Here is a 20,768-nt window from a genome sequence, read left to right on the forward strand (position 1 = left end):
CCACTAAACTCCCTGGGGCCTCCAGTCTCTTGAAGGTTAGGTGCTTCATCTCTGAATGAACACAGACCTGGAAGTCCTCTACTGTATGTGTGCTGGGGGCCTCATATCAGCTGGTGTGTGCTGCATGTTTGGTGGTCCAGTGTTTGAAAGATCTCAGGGGTTCAGCTTAATTAAGACTGCTGGTCCTCCTACAGGATCACCCTTCTCCTCAGCTTCTTTCAGCCTTCCCTAATTCAACAAAATAGGGGTCAGCTGCTTCTGTCCATTGGTTGGGTGTAAATATCTGCATTTGACTCTCTTAGCTGCTTGTTGGGTCTTTCGGAGGGTAGAGATGCTAGGTCCCTTTTTGTGAGTGCTCCATAGCCTCAGCAATAGTGTCAGGCCTTGGGACCTCCTCTTGAGCTGAATCCCACTTTGGACCTGTCACTGGACCTTCTTTTCCTCAGGCTCCTCTCCATTTCCATCCCTGTAATTCTTTCAGACAGGAAAAATTATGGGTCAGAGATGTGACTGTGGGGTGGCAACCCCATCCCTCACTTGATGTCCTGTCTTCCTGGTGGAGGTGGGCTCTATAAGTTCCCTCTCCCTACTGTCTGACATTTCATCTAAGGTCCCTCCCTTTGGGTTCTGGGAGTCTCTCACCTCCCAGGTCTCTGGTGCATTCTGGGGCATCCTCTCAACCTCCTCTTTCCTGAGGCTGCCTGTTTCCATTCTTCCTGCTGGCCCTCAGGGCTTCAGTCCTTTTCCCTCACCCAACCCTGTCACCTTAAACACTGCCAAGATGCCTCTTACTCACTCCACTGATTCCCTCAAGAATCACCATCCTATAATCCATTGAGAAGCTTGGTGAGTTTTGTTTGGAACTTTTAGATATGGTGTACTTCTTTTTTTTTTTTTTTTTTTTTTTGGTTTTTCGAGACAGGGTTTCTCTGTATAGCCCTGGCTGTCCTGGAACTCACTTTGTAGACCAGGCTGGCCTTGAACTCAGAAATCCGCCTGCCTCTGCCTCCCGAGTGCTGGGATTAAAGGCGTGTGCCACCACACCCGGCTTATGGTGTACTTCTTAAATGATGCAGTGACCTTCCCTCCTTTTTCTTCCTGACTATTTTGTAGGATATAATTAATATGCCAGCCTATTAAGAATTATGTTCAGTTTTTCTTTCCTTCAGAAACATTGATTTTCAGGTAAACAAATGCCATTGATTTTTAAATTTATGTCTATCTGTGTAAGCGTTTTTATATATGTGTAAATGCCTACAGAGGCCAGAAGAAGGTATCAGACCCCTTGGAACTGGACTTACAGGTGGATGTGAGCCACCTAACCTGGACCCTCTGCAAGGCAGCACGTGCTTTTAACTGTTCAAGCATCTCTCCAGCCTGCAACATTGCTTTTCCTTTTCTTTCTTTCTTTCTTTTTTTTTTTTTTAATTTATTTATTATTATATGTAAGTACACTGTCGCTGTCTTCAGACACTCCAGAAGAGGGCGCCAGATCTCGTTACGGATGGTTGTGAGCCACCATGTGGTTGCTGGGATTTGAACTCTGGACCTTCGGAAGAGCAGTCGGGTGCTCTTACCCACTGAGCCATCTCACCAGCCCTCTTTTTTTTTTTTTTATTAAGAGATTTGCTATTTTTATTTATATACGTGGTGTGTGTGCGTGCGTGTGTGTGTGTGTGTGTGTGTGTGTGTGTGTGTGGTGCCTGCAGGAGCCAAAGGTTTTAGATTCCCTGGAACAGGAGTTACAAGTAGTTGTGAGCTGCCCCACATGAGTGACAGAACTGAACTCATGTCCTCAGCAAGAGCAGTGTGCACTCTTTTGTTTTTGAGACAGGGTTTCTCTCTCTACCCCTCCCTGTCCCGGAACTCACTCTGTAGACCAGGCTGGCCTCAAACTAAGAGATCCACCTGCCTCTGCCTCAAGGACTGGGGTTAAAGATATGCCCGGCACAGTGTTCACTCTTAACTGGGAAGCCATCCCCCCCCCCCCAACATTGCTTTTCTTAAGAAATCTAACAAAACTTAGATTTGAAGTTTTCATTTCCTGGCTTGTCTTCTTAGTTTCTTTAATTTGTGGATCTGGAAACCATTTTTCTGTCCTCCATCCCCCTCAGGGTGGCCTCCAATATCTCCCCTTCCAGGTTTCTGCTTCTCCTGTGTGTTGAGGGTGAGCTTTAGAGCTCATGTTTAGGTTCATGTTTCACTGTGTGCCTACACGCTAGTGCTTTCTTTCCACAGAAGGCATGGCACAACAAGATTTGCTGGGTAACGAGACTTTATCTCATGTTACTCTCACCTCTGAAGATATAGCCTGCAGAAGCATATCAAACCCCCACTCCCTCGCCAAGCCTTTCAGTGCGAATCATTGTAGTTTGTAACAACCAGGAGGCTACACGTGCACTGCTTTCACTGTGAACTAAGCTTACTGCACATTTGGGAAAACTGACTGTGTTTTCTGCCTTCTATTGACAGAATGGCACACGAAACTTCCAGGACTTTGACTGTCAGGTAAGGACTGTACAAGCACCAGAGAAGCTCTGTACAGGATCCCTACAGTGCCTCCCTCCCTGTGCTGCTGGTCGTAGAGAAGTGGATCTTGTATTGCTGCTGTTTGTATTTTGTTTTGTTTTGTTTTGTTCAAGCAGGGACTGTAGACCAGGCTGACCTTGGACTCATGACAGTGCCTCCTGCTTCAACCTCCTGAGTTCTGGGCTTACAGGCGTCTTCTAGGAACCTGTCTAAGGACTGTAGTTTACTGAGTTGAGCTGTGTCTTTGTGATTGAGATCTCTGTTCCTTGGATGATAGCAGAGACCTCATTTGTCACCGTGGACAAATGAAGGCTGTCACTAGACTCAGGTGAAACAAATGGCCGGAAGTTTACAGAAGAGACATCTTAAAAGCAAAATTGTTTCCTAAAACCAAAGATTAAATTATTATTAATACAAAATGAAGATTTTTCTTGGCTTTATGTTTGGAAATGCAAATTTTATCCTGGCTCAGTATTTTCCCACATGGTACTGTTCTTTATAATCTAGTGTTGCCAATTAGAAAATCAGTAAAATGAGCCAGCCATTCTCCACCCACCTACTTTATCTGCTAACTAGCCCTGGAAGAAATCTAAGAAAGGAACACACAGATATATAGGGAGCCTTACAAGCCTCCACAGCCTGACTCTCTCACTCTGGGATGGATGCCATAGCTACAACATGAAGTTGACTTAAAGGGTACTGGCAGGAAGGACAGACAGCTCTTCAAACTGTACACCTTGTCGCCAGTGTTCAGCCTTTTTGCATGTCCATCAGGAAACAATTGCTTCCAGTTATGCACTTCATGTTAAGTACAGTCTTTATAGTGTTAGCATCAAGGGCAAATCCAGCCTATTCAATCTTTGTGTAGAGAAATTAAAACAAAACAAAACAAAAAACGCTTTTTTATTGGCAATCCAGTTCCATCACAATTATTGGTCCCCTATGATAGATTATCTTTTGGGTGTGATCTTTGAAATGTATGTTTTAGAGAAGCAAAGCAACATTGTAGGTTTTCATTGTTCTTAATATCTGAGTGAGGACACTAAAAGATTGGGACAGAGAAACTGACTCCTCCTGAATCCATTACTTATTTCTTCCTGGATAAATCTAGAACTAGCATTTCAGTAATCCACTTGTCCTGAAAGCTGAGGTTAGTTGGCAGGTTAGATGAGGCTTGCTATGCATGAGCAGGCTGGCGGTGTTGTCCTTGAGTCCCAGTTCCAGCTGGTTATTTATGACAGAATCGGCCCACTGTGCTTGGCAGTCATTCACTCAGATTTAAAGTCTTTAGAACAGTTGATACTCTGTGACAGTGGGGCAGTCAAGATTGAGTTTAGTTGTTTTTAATTTAATCTGGTGTTAGCTATGGTTTGGGTCCTAGTAGGATCAGTTGGAGTTGATTGTTTTTGACATAATCTACCAAGAAGGAGATCATTGAGATAGAGCGACAGGAGGACTCATTGGAAGGCGTGTTAGAAATAGGATACATGCACTCCTCTCTGAAAGCACTTGCTTTCGTCAGCTTCCAAGACGTTAGTAAATTCAAACCATCTGTTTTTTCTGCTTTACTGTGTGAGTGTGTGTGCATGTGTGCTTGCTTGCTTGTGTGTGTGTCCAGGGCCTTGCTCATGCTAGGCAAGTATCCTTTTTTCATATCTAAGTATAAGTATAGACTTAAGTGAAATTAAATTTAATATTAAGGCTTAAAATTAGTCTAATAAGGGCCAGTAAAATGGCCCAGTGGATAAAGTGACTTACAATGTAAGCCTTATAATCCAAGTTCAGTCCCTGGAACCTGCATAAGATACAGGAAAAGACCAACTCCATAAATCTGTCCTCTGACCTTCACATGCATGCTGTGGTGTACGCACAGGAGTGCAAGGTACTCACAGTAATACTCGAGCAAGGGACCAATGGGAGGTTTCAGTGGGTAAAAGCTGACTGCATAAGCCTGATAACCTGAGTTCAATCTCAAAAAGCCTCTTTTTTAAAAAAGCCACATGGAGGGACTAGAGAGATGGCTCAGCGGTTAAGCCAGCAAACACATGGTAGTTCACAGTCATCTGTAATGAGATCTGCCCTCTTCTGGTAAGTCTAAAGACAGCTACAATGTGCTCATATAAATTTAAAAAGAAAAAAAAAAAAAAGGGGCCTCCAATGGAGGAGCTAGAGAAAGTAACCAAGGAGCTAAAGGTTTCTGCAACCCTATAGGTGGAACAACAATATGAATTAACCAGTACCCCCCAGAGCCCGTGTCTCTAGCTGCATATGTATCAGAAGATGGCCTAGTTGGCCATTAGTGGAAAGAGAGGCCCATTGGTCATGCAAACTTTATATGCCTCAGTACAGGGGAACGCCAGGGCTAAGAAGGGGGAGTGGGTGCGTGGGGGGGACTTTTGGGATAGCATTGGAAATGTAAATGAAATAAATACCTAATTAAAAAAAAAAAAAACCATAAGCAGTCAGCTTAGCAGATAAAGGTGCTTGCTGCCAAAGCTGACAACCTGAGTTTGATTCCCAGAACTCACAAGAGAGCAGGAGAGACCAAACTCTCACAGGTTGTCTTCTAACTTCTATGGCATATCCATTGCACTGCAGTAAATAAATAGATATAATAGAAGTTTTAGAAAGCCTAGATGCAGTGGTATGTGTCTATAATCCCATCACTCCTATAGTGAGATAGGAGGCAGAGATGGGAGTCTCTCCTGAAAGCCCACAGTCTAGTTAGCCTAGAGTATACAGTATGGCAAAAACAAGAAAAAACATGCTTCAGCAAGGTGGAAGGAGCGAATCAACTCCTTAGTGTCTGTCCTTTGATTTCCACACGTACACGGTGGAATGCACACATCCAACAATAACAACAACAACTACTATTGTTGTTGTTGTTATAAATCGGAGCTATGATGTCATACAGTGAGAGCTCTCCCCAGCCCTGAATGTCAACAACAAAAAACTCTATTCCAGCTTTTCTTTCTATTATGAAGTCTCGTGCTATTATACTAAGGTGTGCCTGTCTTTGGAACCTTCATATGACATATTTTCTTTTGGAATGTATCAGATTAAACCTAATTTTCACCAGTGTAGATGTACAGTGGTTTTGATTTCTTTCCTTCTAGTGCTGCTAAAAATAATTCACCTTGCGTTATTAAAAAAAAGAGAGCCTACCCGAAAGTGTCGATACTTTGAGTGAAGCCTCATTATCTTCTGGCATTGTGAGGTACAACTCTAGTTTAGGTCAGATAGAAATAAAATGATGGAAGGTACTTGTGACTGTCAAGTGTTTGTCACTAGTTTTGGATACGTGGGTTCTCAGTGTTAAAATAAAAACTGCACTCGGGAGGCAGAGGCAGGCAGATTTCTGAGTTCGAGGCCAGCCTGGTCTACAGAGTGAGTTCCAGGACAGCCAGGGCTACACAGAGAAACCCTGTCTCAAAAAAAAAAAACCAAACCAAAACACCACCACCAACAACAAAAAAAGTTGCTAGAATGGAGAAGAAATAGTGGCAGGCATTAAATGATGATAATTAACTGGTCTCAGAGACAAAGGGCCAGTGATACGGTGACAGCACATTTAGGTAAAGGGAAAGGACATGAGAAAGTCCAAAGCTGCTGATTATCCAAATCAGTACCATCCTAACTCAGATTATTAAGAGCTCCCTGATTATGATGCCATCTTTGGTTGACAGGGCTCGGCAGTCAGGATAGATGGAGATGTCAGCGAGCTGTATGAGCTTAGGTTGTTTCATAAGCCTGGAGTGTTATGCAGTGTGTTTCTAACATAAACAACCGCAGAGATGACACCAGAGCCTGTGAGAAGTCACTCTGAGTTCTGCCCTCTGAGCACAGGGTGCCATTGTGGGTCACATTCTAGAATGCTGGTGTGGCAGTCCCTAGAGAAAGAAAGAGCCAGTGAGACAGATGAGGGTTGACTGGAGCAGGAAGGCGACAGAATCGAAAAATCATTCCATCGTGGTGTCTCTGCGCCTCTCCCCCTAGTTTGCAATGGAGATTTATTCACAAATCCCCATGGAGGTTAGTGCCTTCCATCTTTCTCTTGCTTTTCCTCTCAGGCTGTTTACAGTCACATTCTTTCCAAAGGAAGAGGAACTCCAAAACAGTAACAACACAGAGCACATTATGGGGGAGGTAGGGACTGAGCTCTCCCTGGAAAGGACGAGATTTTGTTGAGGGCCCTATTTTGACTCTGAATTTTATGCACATTGTGAATGATGACAAAGCAGTTACTTTGCCCCAGTTCCCTACCTACTTTAAAGGGTTTTTAAAATTTCATCTTGGGCACCTCCATTTTTTCTTTCATGTTTTTCAGGACAGGGTTTCTTCTTTGTAACACTGGCTGTCCTAGACTCGTTTGTAGATCAGTCTGGCCTTGAACTCACAGAGATTCATGTGCCCCTGCATCCCAAGTCCTGGGATTAAAGACATGCACCACCATGCCTAGGGACAGCTCCATTTTTATCATTGTTCTATCGTCCTTTCTCAGCTCATTGGCCATCCCTTTACACACACTACTGCTGACTGCCTGGCTACGGATTGGGAGACTTCTGTGTTGAGGCCACGTTATAATCGAGTGTTTTCTTGTGTCTCATGCAGTGGCTTATCTGAGGCCCAAGTGGACTTTTTACTCAGATTTTATTAAAGGTTTGAGTGAGGCAGAAGGAAAGGTCTACTAATAGACAGTCATAGTGACAGATTTAAGGGACCTTACTTTTAAACTATGATGTCAACCAAATAAGAAGACTTATTCTTCCCTCCCAGTATTCTTATTCAGTCTTATATTTTTCTCTCAATAAACCGAATATAGAGATGAGATACTGGTCCCCTTGAGTTCTGTTTCAGAATCCATTCTGTTCCTCAAGGAAACAGAACCCTAGGGTTGGGAGGCGCCGCTTTTCTTCCTGTCATAAGCACATACAATTTGTGGTGTACTGTGGACTGTTAGTATCGCTGATTTATTGTACACACCGTCTTCTGCATCTGTTCTGTCTGAGCACTGCATTTTTAAGACTTTTTTGTAGTTAATGCTTGTACTATTAGTTTACTTATTTTCATTTCATTATATAAATCATAATTCATTTATTCATTTCCCTATCTATGGGTTCTGGGTTTAAAAAAAATAAACATGACTGATCATTTTGTGTGTGTGTGTGTGTATGTGTGTGTGTGTGTGTGTGTGTGTGTGTGTGTATATCCATGTTTGAGAGTTTCTTTAGGTACACCTAAAAGGAAATATTGTGACCAGGGACACATATGAAATACATTTTTGAAACACATACACACCTTCCAAGGTACAGTAGGTAGGCCCTTCTTTTTTTGTTTTTTCCTTCAGAGCTGAGGACCAAACACGGGGCTTTGCGCTTGCTAGACAAGTGCTCTACCACTGAGCTAAGTTCCCAACCCCAGGGAGGCCCTTCTTAATGTAGAAATTTCCAGACTCTCCTCCAGAGCAGTTGTTCCAGATAACAGGTCTGCCAAGAGGATATGTGTGTGTGTGTTCTTTTCTACATTCTTGTTGTATCAAATTGCATTTTGTGTGATTCCGTTTGTACTTTCCTGATGGTTTTCTTAATTTTTTTAGGACAGTACTGTGTTTGTCATAAGTTGTTATTATGTGTTAGTTGAGTTTTTATCCCACTGGTTGGTGCTCTGATACAAATACAGTATTTCTAAGGCAGAAATCACATCTCTCTGGCCTGCTCTGTTAGCCTCAGAGAGCTCAGGTCAGAGAAGCATATAGTCAGGTTCACTCGGTCGGTCGGTATTTAGTAAATTATTAACTTGGTGTGCATGTGTGCGTCGCACACAGCCACACACACGTGCAGATCACCTCAGTGAGTCTAGCAAGGCTCTACATGCCCATGCACTGATGGATTTACTCCTATATATTCTTTCTATCCAAACCCTGTGCTTCATCTCATAAACAGTTCCTAATACCCGAGTCTAGTCTACGTTTTGCCTTCCTTTATTTAAGCCACTTAGTGGGCTTTGATAGGCAAAATCAGTAACCAAGAATATTAAATAGAGAAGCATGTGTACCGTGAATCAGTAAAGCTCTCTCTCTGCTCTGGCCTGGAGCCTAGGATTTGAGATATACCGACGTCCTATTAAGCAGAAATTGTCTTTTCCACATAAGGGAAACCAAAGTTATAATGAGGATCACTATTAAGAAAATTATACTGGAAGCCCATTGCATTTGTTGAGATTCCAATTGGCACAATTAAGCCTTTCTTATCCATGTGAAACTTTGAGACAGATGGCGACTTAAGAAATCCATGAGGATAGATGCGATTTTTTTTTTTTTTTAGCACCATATAAGTTGGAGAGGACTAGAATAAATCTCCAACACTACCAGTTGCAAACCTTTCTGGCTTTTACTCAGTTCTCTGAGCTGAGCTCTACTCTGACTGCTTCCCAACTTAACCTTGCTTCAGTTCATGTCTCATGGGCTGTGTGCACCCTTAAACCGGGAGCAGCCCGGGATGTCTCGGGACTTGAGAGCACACACACCGAGGACCAGGAGTTAGAGCTGCCAGGGTTACTCCAGTTTCAGGAGAAGCCCCAAGGCACAGATGTGATCTCTCAGTCTCAAACACAATTCCTAGAGAGATGCTGAGGCCACACGACCAGATACCTTCCTGCCTCTAGGAAGCGTGGCCCAAAGGGTTTATTCTATGAATGTATTCTATGACTGTGACAGCCAAGGATTGCTCCTGTAAGGGACAGATGGTGTGAGACACAGGCAAGAAAGGAGAGAGATTCTACACCAATATGCCTTTCAGTATTACCAAAATTATCAAGGTCTTTGAAGCTTCTGGCCTGTGTATGGAGGAACAGTTTCACATGTAAAGTTTCCCTATGTGTTCTTTCCCAAAATATTTCCTGGCTCTTTATCCAGCTTGGTGATCTCCTTTTCATACCCAATTACAAATTTATTATCAAAAATTTTTTGATTTCCTAGACTCCTGAAACTAAGTTTTGAGGACAACAAGGGATTTTCTTCTGTGTATTTATTTATCAATTTGGTTAGTAGAATTAGAATGCTCAAATAGTGTCAATAGCACTGCATCTTTCTGGTGGATTTATAGTTCATTAAGCCTGCCTGAGGTTTTTTTTACATTGTCTTACTGCAGGAACATGACATTGAAACACCGCATGGTATGGTCCACGTCACCATAAGAGGCTTACCAAAAGGAAACAGACCTGTTATCCTGACATACCATGACATTGGGCTCAACCGTATGTATTTGATTTACAGCATTTTATCATAATGCATAATCTTTATATATTAAGGAAACAGTATTTCATTTAAAACAAACTTTATGTTTTTGCGTGCTTGTACTACATGTATGTATGTGTACGATGTGTGTGCTTGATGCCTGTGGATGTCAGAAAGGGGCATCAGATCACCTGGAACTTCAGTTACAGATGGTTCTGAGCCACCATGTGGGTGCTACGAACTAAACCCTGGTCTTCAGTAAGATCAGCAAATGCTCTTAACCATCAAGCCATCTCTCCAAACCCAAACAATGGTATTTTAATAGAGCAGAGATAGTCTTCTTTCTTAACACTCCATCTCTATTGTTACATGCAGGGTTAATATTCTAAGGTAGTATGTAGGGCAGTGTGTTTGGGGAATTTTAGGCCTATGTATTAATACCTATAAATAAATACCTATAAATAAATAATATAGAATCACCAGATTCTATAAATTAAATACCATTTAATACCTATAAATAAATACCATTCTACTATGTCTGCTTAAGGGTGAAAGATAAATCTGTCAGCTATTAAGAAAGTGGAGCCAAGTCGTTTCCTGGTTTTGTTGTGGTGGTCCTGGTAGGGATGCTGGGCCACACTCAGGCGAAGGAAGTGCTCTACTACTGAGCTACACAGCCTCAGCAATGATTTTTGTTGTTGTTGTTTGGTTTTATTTATATGTTTGAGGGTAGAAAATTTTGTTGTAAGAAACTCACTGAATTACTAACAGTTTTCTTTCTGCATGCAGCCTATCACCAGATTCTATAAATAGGTGCTTCATCTTCGTATAGTTTTAGCATCCCTATCATCCAAACGCAAATGCAACAATACTACAAAATCCAACGCTGTTTCAGTTCTGCTGTGATGTTGCAAGTAGAAATGTCCGTGCCTGATTTCATGTAACAAGTCACACGCAACACACAGGTGCACTAAAAATCTTGCATACAATAATCATGAGGCAATCTATATTAGGTGTATGTGAGCTACAAATGAATTTCTTACTCAAATCTTATTTCCACCAGAAGATTTCTCATTATTTGTATTCAGATTTTCCAAAAGAAAAAAAAAAATCTTTTACACTTCTATTAAAAAGCATTGCAGAAAAACATTTGGAGTGAGATTAGCCTCTAAGCCAGGGAGAGTGTAAAGCCAGCATTTGGAATATCCCCAGTGTAGGTTCTGACTACAGGTACACAGACTCTGCCAACATGTCTCCTTCGTGCTACCCTGGCTTTTAGAGTGTTCAGTTGACAGCCCAGGGCTGAGAAGTGAGGAAGGCCCTATGCTAAGAGGGTAAACAACAAGGCAGCATCTCCTCCATGTACACAGCAGCTCTGACCATAGAAAGCCACATGTGGTGGATGTCAGCAGCTGAAGATAAGCCTAGCCAGGGCCAGGAAGGTCAGTGTCCTTCCTCATCAGGTAGGGGACAAGGTGCATAGCAGACAGCATTGTGGGTAGAAGATTATTTTGTGCACCACCAGGAAACCCAGCAGAAATCCACAAGATGCTTTCTGCTCTGAACCCATCTCACAGAATTGAGAACCAGTTGTCCTCCAGTCAGTGAGGTGCCTCCTATGGAGTCCTCCTTGGGCAGCTTGAGGCACAGGCTATGTGAAGACCCTCACTGGAGTGGACTGTGGAGGAGAAGGGACTGAGAGAACCCTGGTCAGCTTTGCAGGGCTCAGGGGAAGCAGGGACAGCTGGGGAACTTGACCCACTGGCATCCTTATCTCATAGATAAATCCTGCTTCAACACGTTCTTCAACTTTGAGGATATGCAAGAGATCACCCAGCACTTTGCTGTCTGTCACGTGGATGCTCCGGGCCAACAAGAAGCAGCACCCTCCTTCCCCACAGGGTAAGTAAGGCCACAGGGAAGCTCTGTGGGGGCCACGCAGGCTAAAGAACAATAGTGGTGTAGGCACGAATTTTGTGCAACCTACTTTTAATAAAGGTTCAACCTCTTCTCTGCTAGAAGGTAGTGGTAGTGAAAGAGAAACGTTATTAGGATACGGGGGAAGTGGACCTGGTCAGCAATCTTCTTGGGCAGCAGTTCAGTCCCATAGCAAACATCAAATAAGACTTAGCAGCTGCAGACAGGTTCTCTAGGCAGGCATAGACCAGGCATAAACCAGCAGCTGCAGATCAATCCTGAAGAAAACGAAAGGCTCACCAACCTGCCTGAGGCAAGGCCACTGAAGCTGCAAGCTGCCAGAGGGAACCTCATTAGCTTGGCCATGTTTCTTTCTGGGGTCACCACTAGTGGAGCTCAACAAGGCTAGTATGGCAAACCAATACATGTGTGTTGTTAGCAAAGAATATTTAGGCGGTGCAAACCAATACTCAATGCTTGTGGGGTCGTGTTTATATTTCTTCATCATAGGTCCTTCCACATGTTTGCTATATATCAAAACATCCTTTCACCTGTGTCTACTTCAGGAAAATATTCTTTCCTGTGTCTGCTTTAGCAAGACATCCTTTAACCTGTATGCCCCAGACAAACATCATTTGACATAACTGACTTTCCAAACAAACCAGAAGTTTCCACTTCAAATGGGCTGTAAGAAGCTGTAGGCTTCATTCCCCTCCCTGCCATGGCTTCACACCCACGGGTGGTGGTGCTTGCCTGTCTTTGTGCCCTTGGTCTCAGAAGCTTGTGTGTTGATGGCTCCTGGGTGTTTTCACATACCCAGGAAGCCTCTTCATGGCCAGGACCTGTGTCCTTGTAGGTACATGTCATGTGTCTAGACCACCCACTTCTCCCTCTTCTGTCCCCTGACTCATTCTTTTTCTCATTTTATGTCTCTTCCTAAATCACCAAATACATAGGCTGAGCCCAGACTCCTTTGACCCTGCTCTGGGAGGGCCTTCCCATCTGAGTTCCCCCTAGGGATGGATTTTGGACGCCTGGGGAACCATTTGTTCTGAAGCCACATTGATGGGCAAGGGCACCACCTGACTGACCTTGACATTCAACATCATCTTAAACTTGCTCTGCCTGCCAGTCACAGGCTCCCAAGTGTCCCCAGGGTGCCAATGAGAGCTTTTGGGGAGGAGGGAACCAGTAGAATGAGCATCCAGACAAGGGAGAGTCTGCACCTGCACGGGACCCAGGCCCTGCCACACACTATTCAATGCTTTGTGTGTTAGCTCACTCGATCCAACAGGCCTGTGGGATTCTTAGTCACTGTGCAGGGAAATAGCCCAAGACATCTTGTCACACAGAATCCTAGTTGTCTCTGTTCACGCTGTTGTGCCTCAGATACAGTTGTCATTTGTCAGGTGCTGTCCATCAAGACTGTTTTCTCACTTGTGCGTAATGGTGTGAGGCCACTCCACTCCTTACAGTGCAGCAGATGTCCCTGGGGGCTGCGGAGCAGAGGCCACCAATCAAGGGAGACTGTTTAACACACACACACACACACACACACACAGAGTCCCGTTGTAAAATACCCTCTCTCTTTCTGATCTGTCATCTGTGACTTTGTCCTTAATTTCCCATCTCTGGGTCAGTTCTGGGCTTGCCTGACCATTTTAGAATCAGTTCATATTATAAATAAGTAGTTCATAGAATAAACATATTAGGCCTAAGTGAAATAAATGGGCATTTATTCTGAGGATCCTGAGTCTTACAGTGATGCATAGGCCCAGGAAAGCGTTGTTTCCTTGTTACAGTTAACTGCCTAAATATGACTGGCAGACTGCTGGACAATCCTGAGTCTGGAAGTGAATGTTAAGGGTGTGGAAGTAGCACATAGTGGGCCCTTTAACCAGTTCTTTTCCTGTAGCCTGCTCTGGTACACGGAGTGTGAATGTTTTATTTCTTCCTCACATGGCAGTCATGGAGGATTATGGAGCATGCCACACTTGTTTCTAGGCACTACATCACATCCTTTGAGCCTTTGGTAAAATAAATAGGTAAAATAAAATAAATCTGTGTTTCTCTAAGCCTCCTGGACTGGTCAAGGTCTCCTAGTGTCTGGGCACTGTGGGTGCTTTCCGATTCAGGAGCGATTTTTCTGGGTTTCAGGTATCAGTACCCCACCATGGATGAGCTGGCTGAGATGCTGCCTCCTGTTCTTACACACTTAAGGTGAGTAGATTTTTGTAGTCTTCCCCGTCTTCCCCTCATTGCTACAAATGAAAGCCAGGCTTTCACTCAGATAAATGGATATTCCTTCACTGAGATCCGTGCCCACTCTGTCACCTTACTGTTTTGACTCTGTTGTCTTTATTGTCCCTAAACACAGTGATGTGCAAACAGAAGAGTCACTATGTTCATTGTGCTTAGTTGGGAGATGGGTGTAGTTGACAGTCACAATAAATGCTGTAAGCAAAGTGTGCCTGTGGTGTGTATCTCAGCAAGAGAGCATGGATCCAGCTCTCTGAGACTGATCCTTGCCATTAAGCAACATGAGCATAAAGAAGTCTGATGTTATGACAGATAAAAGAGCATTTATCTGTATGATAGATAAATGAGGCTAGGTAGGGAATGTCTTTCCTGGTGGGTGCCATATAGGCTAAGATGGAGAGCTAGGGTAGAAGGAAAGACCAATATGAGATCAGGTAGAAGAAAGGCATGTTGTAAAATCTGATAAGCATAGACCAGATCCCTTAGGTCTGAAAGATCAGATAAATGTGGACAGTCTCTTTGTTGGCATAAAGGAAAGACATTGAAGTATTTTAATCCTGGACTGAAACACAAGTTAGACTTTTAAAATGATTACTGTAAGTATATAAAATGTAACCCAGTAAAACTATTTAATTTAAGGAGTATTCCTGCTGCAGTCATTTATAGAGAAATAAAAGCTAAACTCAGGGATGAGGTAAATGACCAGAGTCACTGAGGAAAAAGATGAGGATAGCGTGATACTTCATTCTGTTAGGAGACGGATTAAATACATTTTAAGGACTGAAGACAGGGAGGGCTCAGCAGAGGTTCCTGCTCCTCCAGAGAACCTGAGTTTGGTTCCCAGCATCCACTAACACCTGCCTGTAGCTCCAGCCTCAGGGGGTCCAGCGTGCTTTATTGAACTCCACAGGCACCTTGCACTCAGCCTGTACATAGCCACACACAGATATACATAAATTCAAATAAAATCATCTTTAAAAATAAAAGAAAGTTTATTTATTTAAAAAAGTTGAAAATATACAAATGTAAAGTAGGTAACAGTGAAATTTTTCTGGGTAGTTTGACAAGATTTGTTGATGAATTTTGATGTAGTAGTAAAAATGATTCCCAAGATTGAGGGGTGTGTGTGTGTGTGTGTGTGTGTACATATATACCTGTAGATATATGTGTGTATATATAAATGTGTATAGATATATAAGAACAGACTGTCTCAACAGACCACATATACACACATGTATATAAACACATATATATAAGTATATGTATACACACATGTATACTTTTTTTTTTGAGGCAGTCTCTCTTATAGCTCTGGTTGGCCTGGAACTCAGAGATTTACCTGCCTCTACCTCCCAAGTGCTGGGATTAAATGTGTGCATCACTATGTACATAGCATATTCTATTTAACTACAAAAGCACAGTTGAAAGTAGATGGTGTTATCGTTGTTAGCATAGGTGCGGCACTAAAGGTTGTGAAGCATCCACTTGTATCCTTTCCATAGGTAGTTAACACTGTCAGTTGTTTATCTGTCCTATTCACAGTATGAAGAGCATCATTGGTATTGGGGTTGGAGCAGGAGCCTACATTCTCAGCAGATTTGCAGTAAGTACAAAGTACCTGCCCACTAGCAAGTCCCCTACGAGTTGGACAAGTGCAGCATGCCCCCCTCTGCTGAAGCAACCAAAATCCTGTCTTCCCCAAGTACCCATTCAAGGGAAGATGACTTCATCCCATTTGGAGAGCCTGGTCTCCAGGTGCTAGTCAGGTTTCTAGGTAAATGCTCCATAGCACCTCTCTGCAGTCTTCCCTTCTGTCAGACAGGAGGCACTGAGGCATAGACCAAGCTGCTGACCTCATCCACTGCTTTAGGAGAAGTGGGGAGTGGGCGTCTCACACAGTTGTCTTTGTCTCTCTCAGCTCAACCATCCAGAGCTGGTAGAAGGTCTTGTGCTCATTAACATTGACCCGTGTGCTAAGGGCTGGATTGACTGGGCAGCTTCCAAAGTAAGTACTGGGGGGTAGTGTGTGTCTGCTCATTCTCTGGTCCCTTAGAAATTTACCTTTACGCAGTTTAAGGGCAAAATGTGGAGTTTTTTTTTGTTGAGCATGGTGAACTGAACATGTTATGTAGGTATTTCTGACATCCAGCTTTAACAACAGCCCCGCTCAAAAGGTTTTAAGTGTGCAACTTACAAACATTTACACGCGTCATCGCCACTCAGCTGGCATGTAGAATCGGACTGACATGCCTTGCCATGTTCTGACTTCTATTACGAAGGGACAGGCTCCGTCTGTTCTGGAGCTTCATGTAACTGGTATTTTAGATTGTAGTCTTCTGTGTCTGGCTTCTTCCCCTTATCATTGCAACAGCAACAAAGGATTTTCTGTCCTTGTGTGCTTTTCTTCCTTGGGGTAGAGGGACCCCCTTCACATGCTCAACAAGCACCTCACTGCCATGCTACCCCAACCCTGAGCATCCTTTTAGAAGGTCTAGCTTAGAACTCTCTTCTCCTCAAAGGCAGTGATGTCACTGCCTTTTTTTTTTTTTTTTTTTTGGAATATTCTTGCAAAATTCCTTTTAAAATCTTCTGCCCTTCTGATAGGGTTCCTCATTCAACATAAAAATATTTTAGATATTAGTCTCTTGCTAAATTCTTGTAGCTTAGATATCTTCTCTTAGCCTGGCTTGCATTTTTAGTTGCTTAATAAATAAAATGGATGACTCATTATCTCTAGTAAACATAGAAACAGCTCTTTTCTACTGTTCCACTTGTCATATTGATTATTAATGTTTACCACATGGAAAATGAAGGATTTTGGTCTCTAAAATATGTGCCACCAGATAGAAAACAAAGTAAGTATGCTAATGGCCTATCAAAAATAAATATGCTAGTGACCTGTCACATATAAAATCTCCATGCTAAACCCGAGCCAAAGAGAGATCCTGGGAAAACACGTTCACTGTTTACAGCTTCCAGTCGAAGCAGTCTGTTTTCTTATTGAAGGACAAGTGGTATTTCTGTGATTTAATATAAATCTATGGATGTCAAACTGAAAGCAATGATGTTTTCCATAAGAGAAAAAGAACTCAAATTTCATATCCTGCTAAAAGATGACTAATGTCATAATTTCATTTTTAAATACTTTGTAGTTACCATGAGTGTCTTTGTAATTTGCCACTGAAAGAAGTTTCTCCAGAGGTCTATGACCCTGTTTATCACATGTGTCATAGATTTTTATTGACACCCAAACCCATGATATCCAGTATTTTGGTATCTGAGAACTTTATAGTGATGTAGATCTAAGCAGAGGGTTAATAATGATCTTTAAAGAAATTAACACGTATCCAATGCTTACTGTATAGCAGCCAGTGTTCTTAAATTCACCAAGTGAATCAATACATTATTTAAGGTCATATAGCTAGAACTCACCAAGCCAGAATATTTGTGAAACCATTGTAAGACAAAAAAGGTGACACAATCTATGTACCAATAATAGAGGGTTAAAAAAAAAATAGTAAGGGTAGAACAGTGTATGCCCAAAGAATTATGTCCCTTAAGCCAGACGTGAGAGGAGAATAGAGTCTGAGGTGAACTGGCGTAAGGACAAGCTTATCCAGGCCAGGCTTGGTAGCCATTCCTTTAATCCCAGCACTCTGGGAAGCAGAAATAGGAGGATCTCTGTATAGACCATCCTGGTCTACAAAGTGAGTTCCACGACAGCCAAGAAAACCTGCCTTAAAAAACAAGAAAAATCTATCCAGGGCTGGCCATGGTGGCATCCCACTGCTCAAGGCAGGGACAGGCTAGCCTAGTCTACTTATCCAATTCCAGGCAAATGAAATCCTACATATATTTTCTGCCTACCAGCAGACTAGATTCTGAACAATCTGTCTGTCTGTCTGCCTGTCTGTCCCTACATGGGTTTCTCTTTGGGGAATATTGCCTCCCCTGGCTTTGGATGGAGAGTACTAACAATGCTGTTGCCACTAGCTGTGGAATCCTCCCCCAGCCTGACTTATGTAAATGTCTGTCTAGTATGTGGATGTCCTGACCCCCACGCTTAGACAGGGAGCAGCCTGGTGACATTTATAGAGCACATTGGGTCTCTGAGCATTATGGATAGGACAGCCCGTTAAGTGAGCTGGGTCATTACTCACACTCCTCTCTCACTGCAGCCTGAGGCTCACTGACAGCCCTTGGGTGATCTCAGGCCATCTTTCTTCCCTAACCTTTCACCCATGGCCAAGGCTCTACCAAACCTCCTTCCCTGCATTCCCAGCTCCACCTCATCCAAGTCCTCAGAGGGAATTCCATCCAGAACCCAGGCAGAAGCTTAACGGGGAACTGGCAAGATGAGTTGAGCTGAAATTTGTTTCTGAAAATAGACTGTCTCCAGATTTACACAGATTGCCGCATTTATTAGACTGTGAGATGCATCGTTTTGAAATGGGAAGAATTGGGAGAGAAATGTTCAAATGTGAGAACATTCTGTAAATATAGCTTGTCCTCCCACTCCCTGAAATAAAGATGGCTAAAACTGGAAGGAACCTTATTTTTTGTGTCTTGGATGACATCTTGGGCAGGGTGTAAGTCGATCTCTACCCGCCATCAACCCAGGGAAAATGCAGAACTAGGGGCAGGGAGGAGGCAGCAGAGGCCACAGTCCCAGACTGCACATTTCAGAGCACTACCTAACATGTTTCCTCACGCGTTCCTTCAACCCTCCTTTTCCCTCTCCACCCCCTTCTCTCTCTCCTTTTTAGCTTTCTTTTTGTCTTTTTCTTTTTGAGATTAGGTCTCCCAAGGTCACTAGGGTTAATCTCCAAGTCCTGTGCTAAAATAAACTAAACCTTCTACCCTGGCCTTCTGAATTCATGGGTCTGTAGGTGTAACTATAAAATACCCTGCTACAATGCCCCTATTTCAAAGTATGCCATACTACCTTAGAATGGAAATCTAACCATTTTCAGACTTCCTATGTTTCTTTGAAAATACTGTGTCACACAAATATATCACACTAAATTTGTAGGGTTTGTTTGGTTTGAAAAAGTGGTCTATGTAGCATATGCTGACCAGTAACTTCCTATACATCCAGTCTAACCTCAAACTGTGGTCCTCCTCTCTTAGCCTCTCTCATCCTAGTAACTGGGATTACAGTTGTTTGCGACCATGCCCTGTGACCTCTTGTTTTATTGAGGAATAATGTTTGGACAGAAAAGTACACCTTCCTTTAGTGGACAGCCTGTGAAATGCTCACACATGCTAGCTCTATTAACACCGTTTTGGGTTTTTTTGGGGTGTTTTTTGTTTTGTTGTTGTTGGTTTTTCGAGACAGGGTTTCTCTGTATAGCCCTGGCTGTCCTGGAACTCACTTTGTAGACCAGAGTAATTCGCCTGTCTCTACCTCCCAGTAGAGTGCTCAGATTAAAGGCATGCGCCACCACGCCCAGCTTAACACCATTTTTTATCTTTTAGCTCTCAGGTTTTACCACCAACATTGTGGACATAATTCTGGCTCATCACTTTGGTCAGGTAAGCACCAGTGCTTGTACAAAAAGCCTTCCTGTGCTTCAGGAAAGAAAGAGGCTCCTTGCAATGCGTGGATCCTGCAGAGAGCATGCAGTCAGAAGGGCACGTGGGCCTGCAAAGGCTAGCCCTGCAGGAGGGGCTTCTCTCAGCCTCACGGATCTTGGCACTCAGAGAGAAACAGAAAACAGCCTCTCCCCACCTGTCCCCCGTGAGCAGAATGCCATCTGGGTATGTTTGACAACACCAGTGCCTCAGCAGACAGCTTTAGAGCCACCAGGAGGTTCAGGAAGGGCTTCACAGGAATAAACATTTCAGAGGAGACAAGCAAAGAGCGCTGAGCTACTGCTATTGGGAAAGGAGCTTAGAGATGACCTCATCCAGCCAGGGACCAAGGGACACTGGTGTCCAGCAGGAGGGCTGCTGTCCTGGGATGGACAGCTGTTGGTGGTGGATTTGCCTCCAGTCCTGATTTTTAAGGGAAAGTGAGTGATGGAGACACTGAGCGATGAGGTGCGGAGCTGTGAGGGGCTGGGGTGTGGAGGGGCAGTTACAGGGAGGTGCGGAGGCTGCTCAGTTAGTCTGCATCCTTAATTCTAAATACCCCTAAAGGAGAATGGAAGGTCGGGATAGAGCAGGCTGTCACCACCTACTGGTTATGTGCGTGCTGAGTAGTTTTTATTTTATCTGGTGTAGGTGGTATAAGCCTGGATCTTCTAAAAGAAGAGCCAGTGCTCTTAACCACTTAGCAATCTCTCCAGCACCTTGGCTTAATTTTAAGAGAGGGAAAACAAAGGCCTTAAACACAGCACAATATACCACCATTGTCCACATGAAAGTGATGGAGCTGACATTTGAATCAGGGTCTAGTTCCAAAGTTATAGTCTTCCTGTTATTATTTTCTTTTTTTTTTCATTTTATTTTTTACTAATATTATACATTTAGAAAGAGGAGCTTATTCAGGCTTATTATAGAAAATGTATGAAACAGCCATTTCCTGTTTCTCATAGGCAATCACTTTAGGTCGTCTGATTCCCTGCTCGCTTGCTTTTGACAGTGTCTGTCCCCAGGATCGGCATCAAACTTGGATGCTCTTCCTTCAGCCTCCCAAGTGCTGGGATTTTAATCTGGTTTTTTGTGGGTAACCTCCGTCCATATTGTATTCTTGTCAAAGGGGGCATAACTCCCATATACTGTGATGCACATACTGTAAGTGTGTGCCTCTGGCCTTCGTCCTATGGATTCTCTTATATATCTACATATATTATTGTATAAAACGTCTCCATACAAAGAGAACAAA

General features: G+C 43.2%; 1 protein-coding gene across 7 annotated transcripts in view; it reads left to right on the forward strand.

Annotated features, from left to right (window-relative positions):
- LOC110309491 (protein NDRG3) overlaps positions 1-20,768 on the forward strand; it is a 64,960-nt gene that overhangs the window by 32,390 nt on the left and 11,802 nt on the right. For 3 of the 7 annotated variants that reach the window (XM_021182192.2, XM_021182218.3, XM_021182202.3), the window contains exons 3-9: positions 2,473-2,508; positions 9,678-9,783; positions 11,545-11,665; positions 13,838-13,900; positions 15,482-15,542; positions 15,858-15,944; positions 19,418-19,474. In XM_021182192.2, the coding sequence (XP_021037851.1) occupies positions 2,473-2,508; positions 9,678-9,783; positions 11,545-11,665; positions 13,838-13,900; positions 15,482-15,542; positions 15,858-15,944; positions 19,418-19,474 (531 nt within the window). Of the gene's footprint in view, positions 1-2,472; positions 2,509-6,415; positions 6,562-9,677; positions 9,784-11,544; positions 11,666-13,837; positions 13,901-15,481; positions 15,543-15,857; positions 15,945-19,417; positions 19,475-20,768 lie in introns of those variants that run through there. The other 4 variants (XM_021182226.3, XM_085832803.1, XM_085832788.1 and 1 more) reach the window with 2 other exon arrangements.

Source organism: Mus caroli, unplaced genomic scaffold (genome assembly GCF_978045245.1).
Source record: "Mus caroli unplaced genomic scaffold, Mus_caroli_1 scaffold_2, whole genome shotgun sequence".
Taxonomy (NCBI): Eukaryota; Metazoa; Chordata; class Mammalia; order Rodentia; family Muridae; genus Mus; species Mus caroli.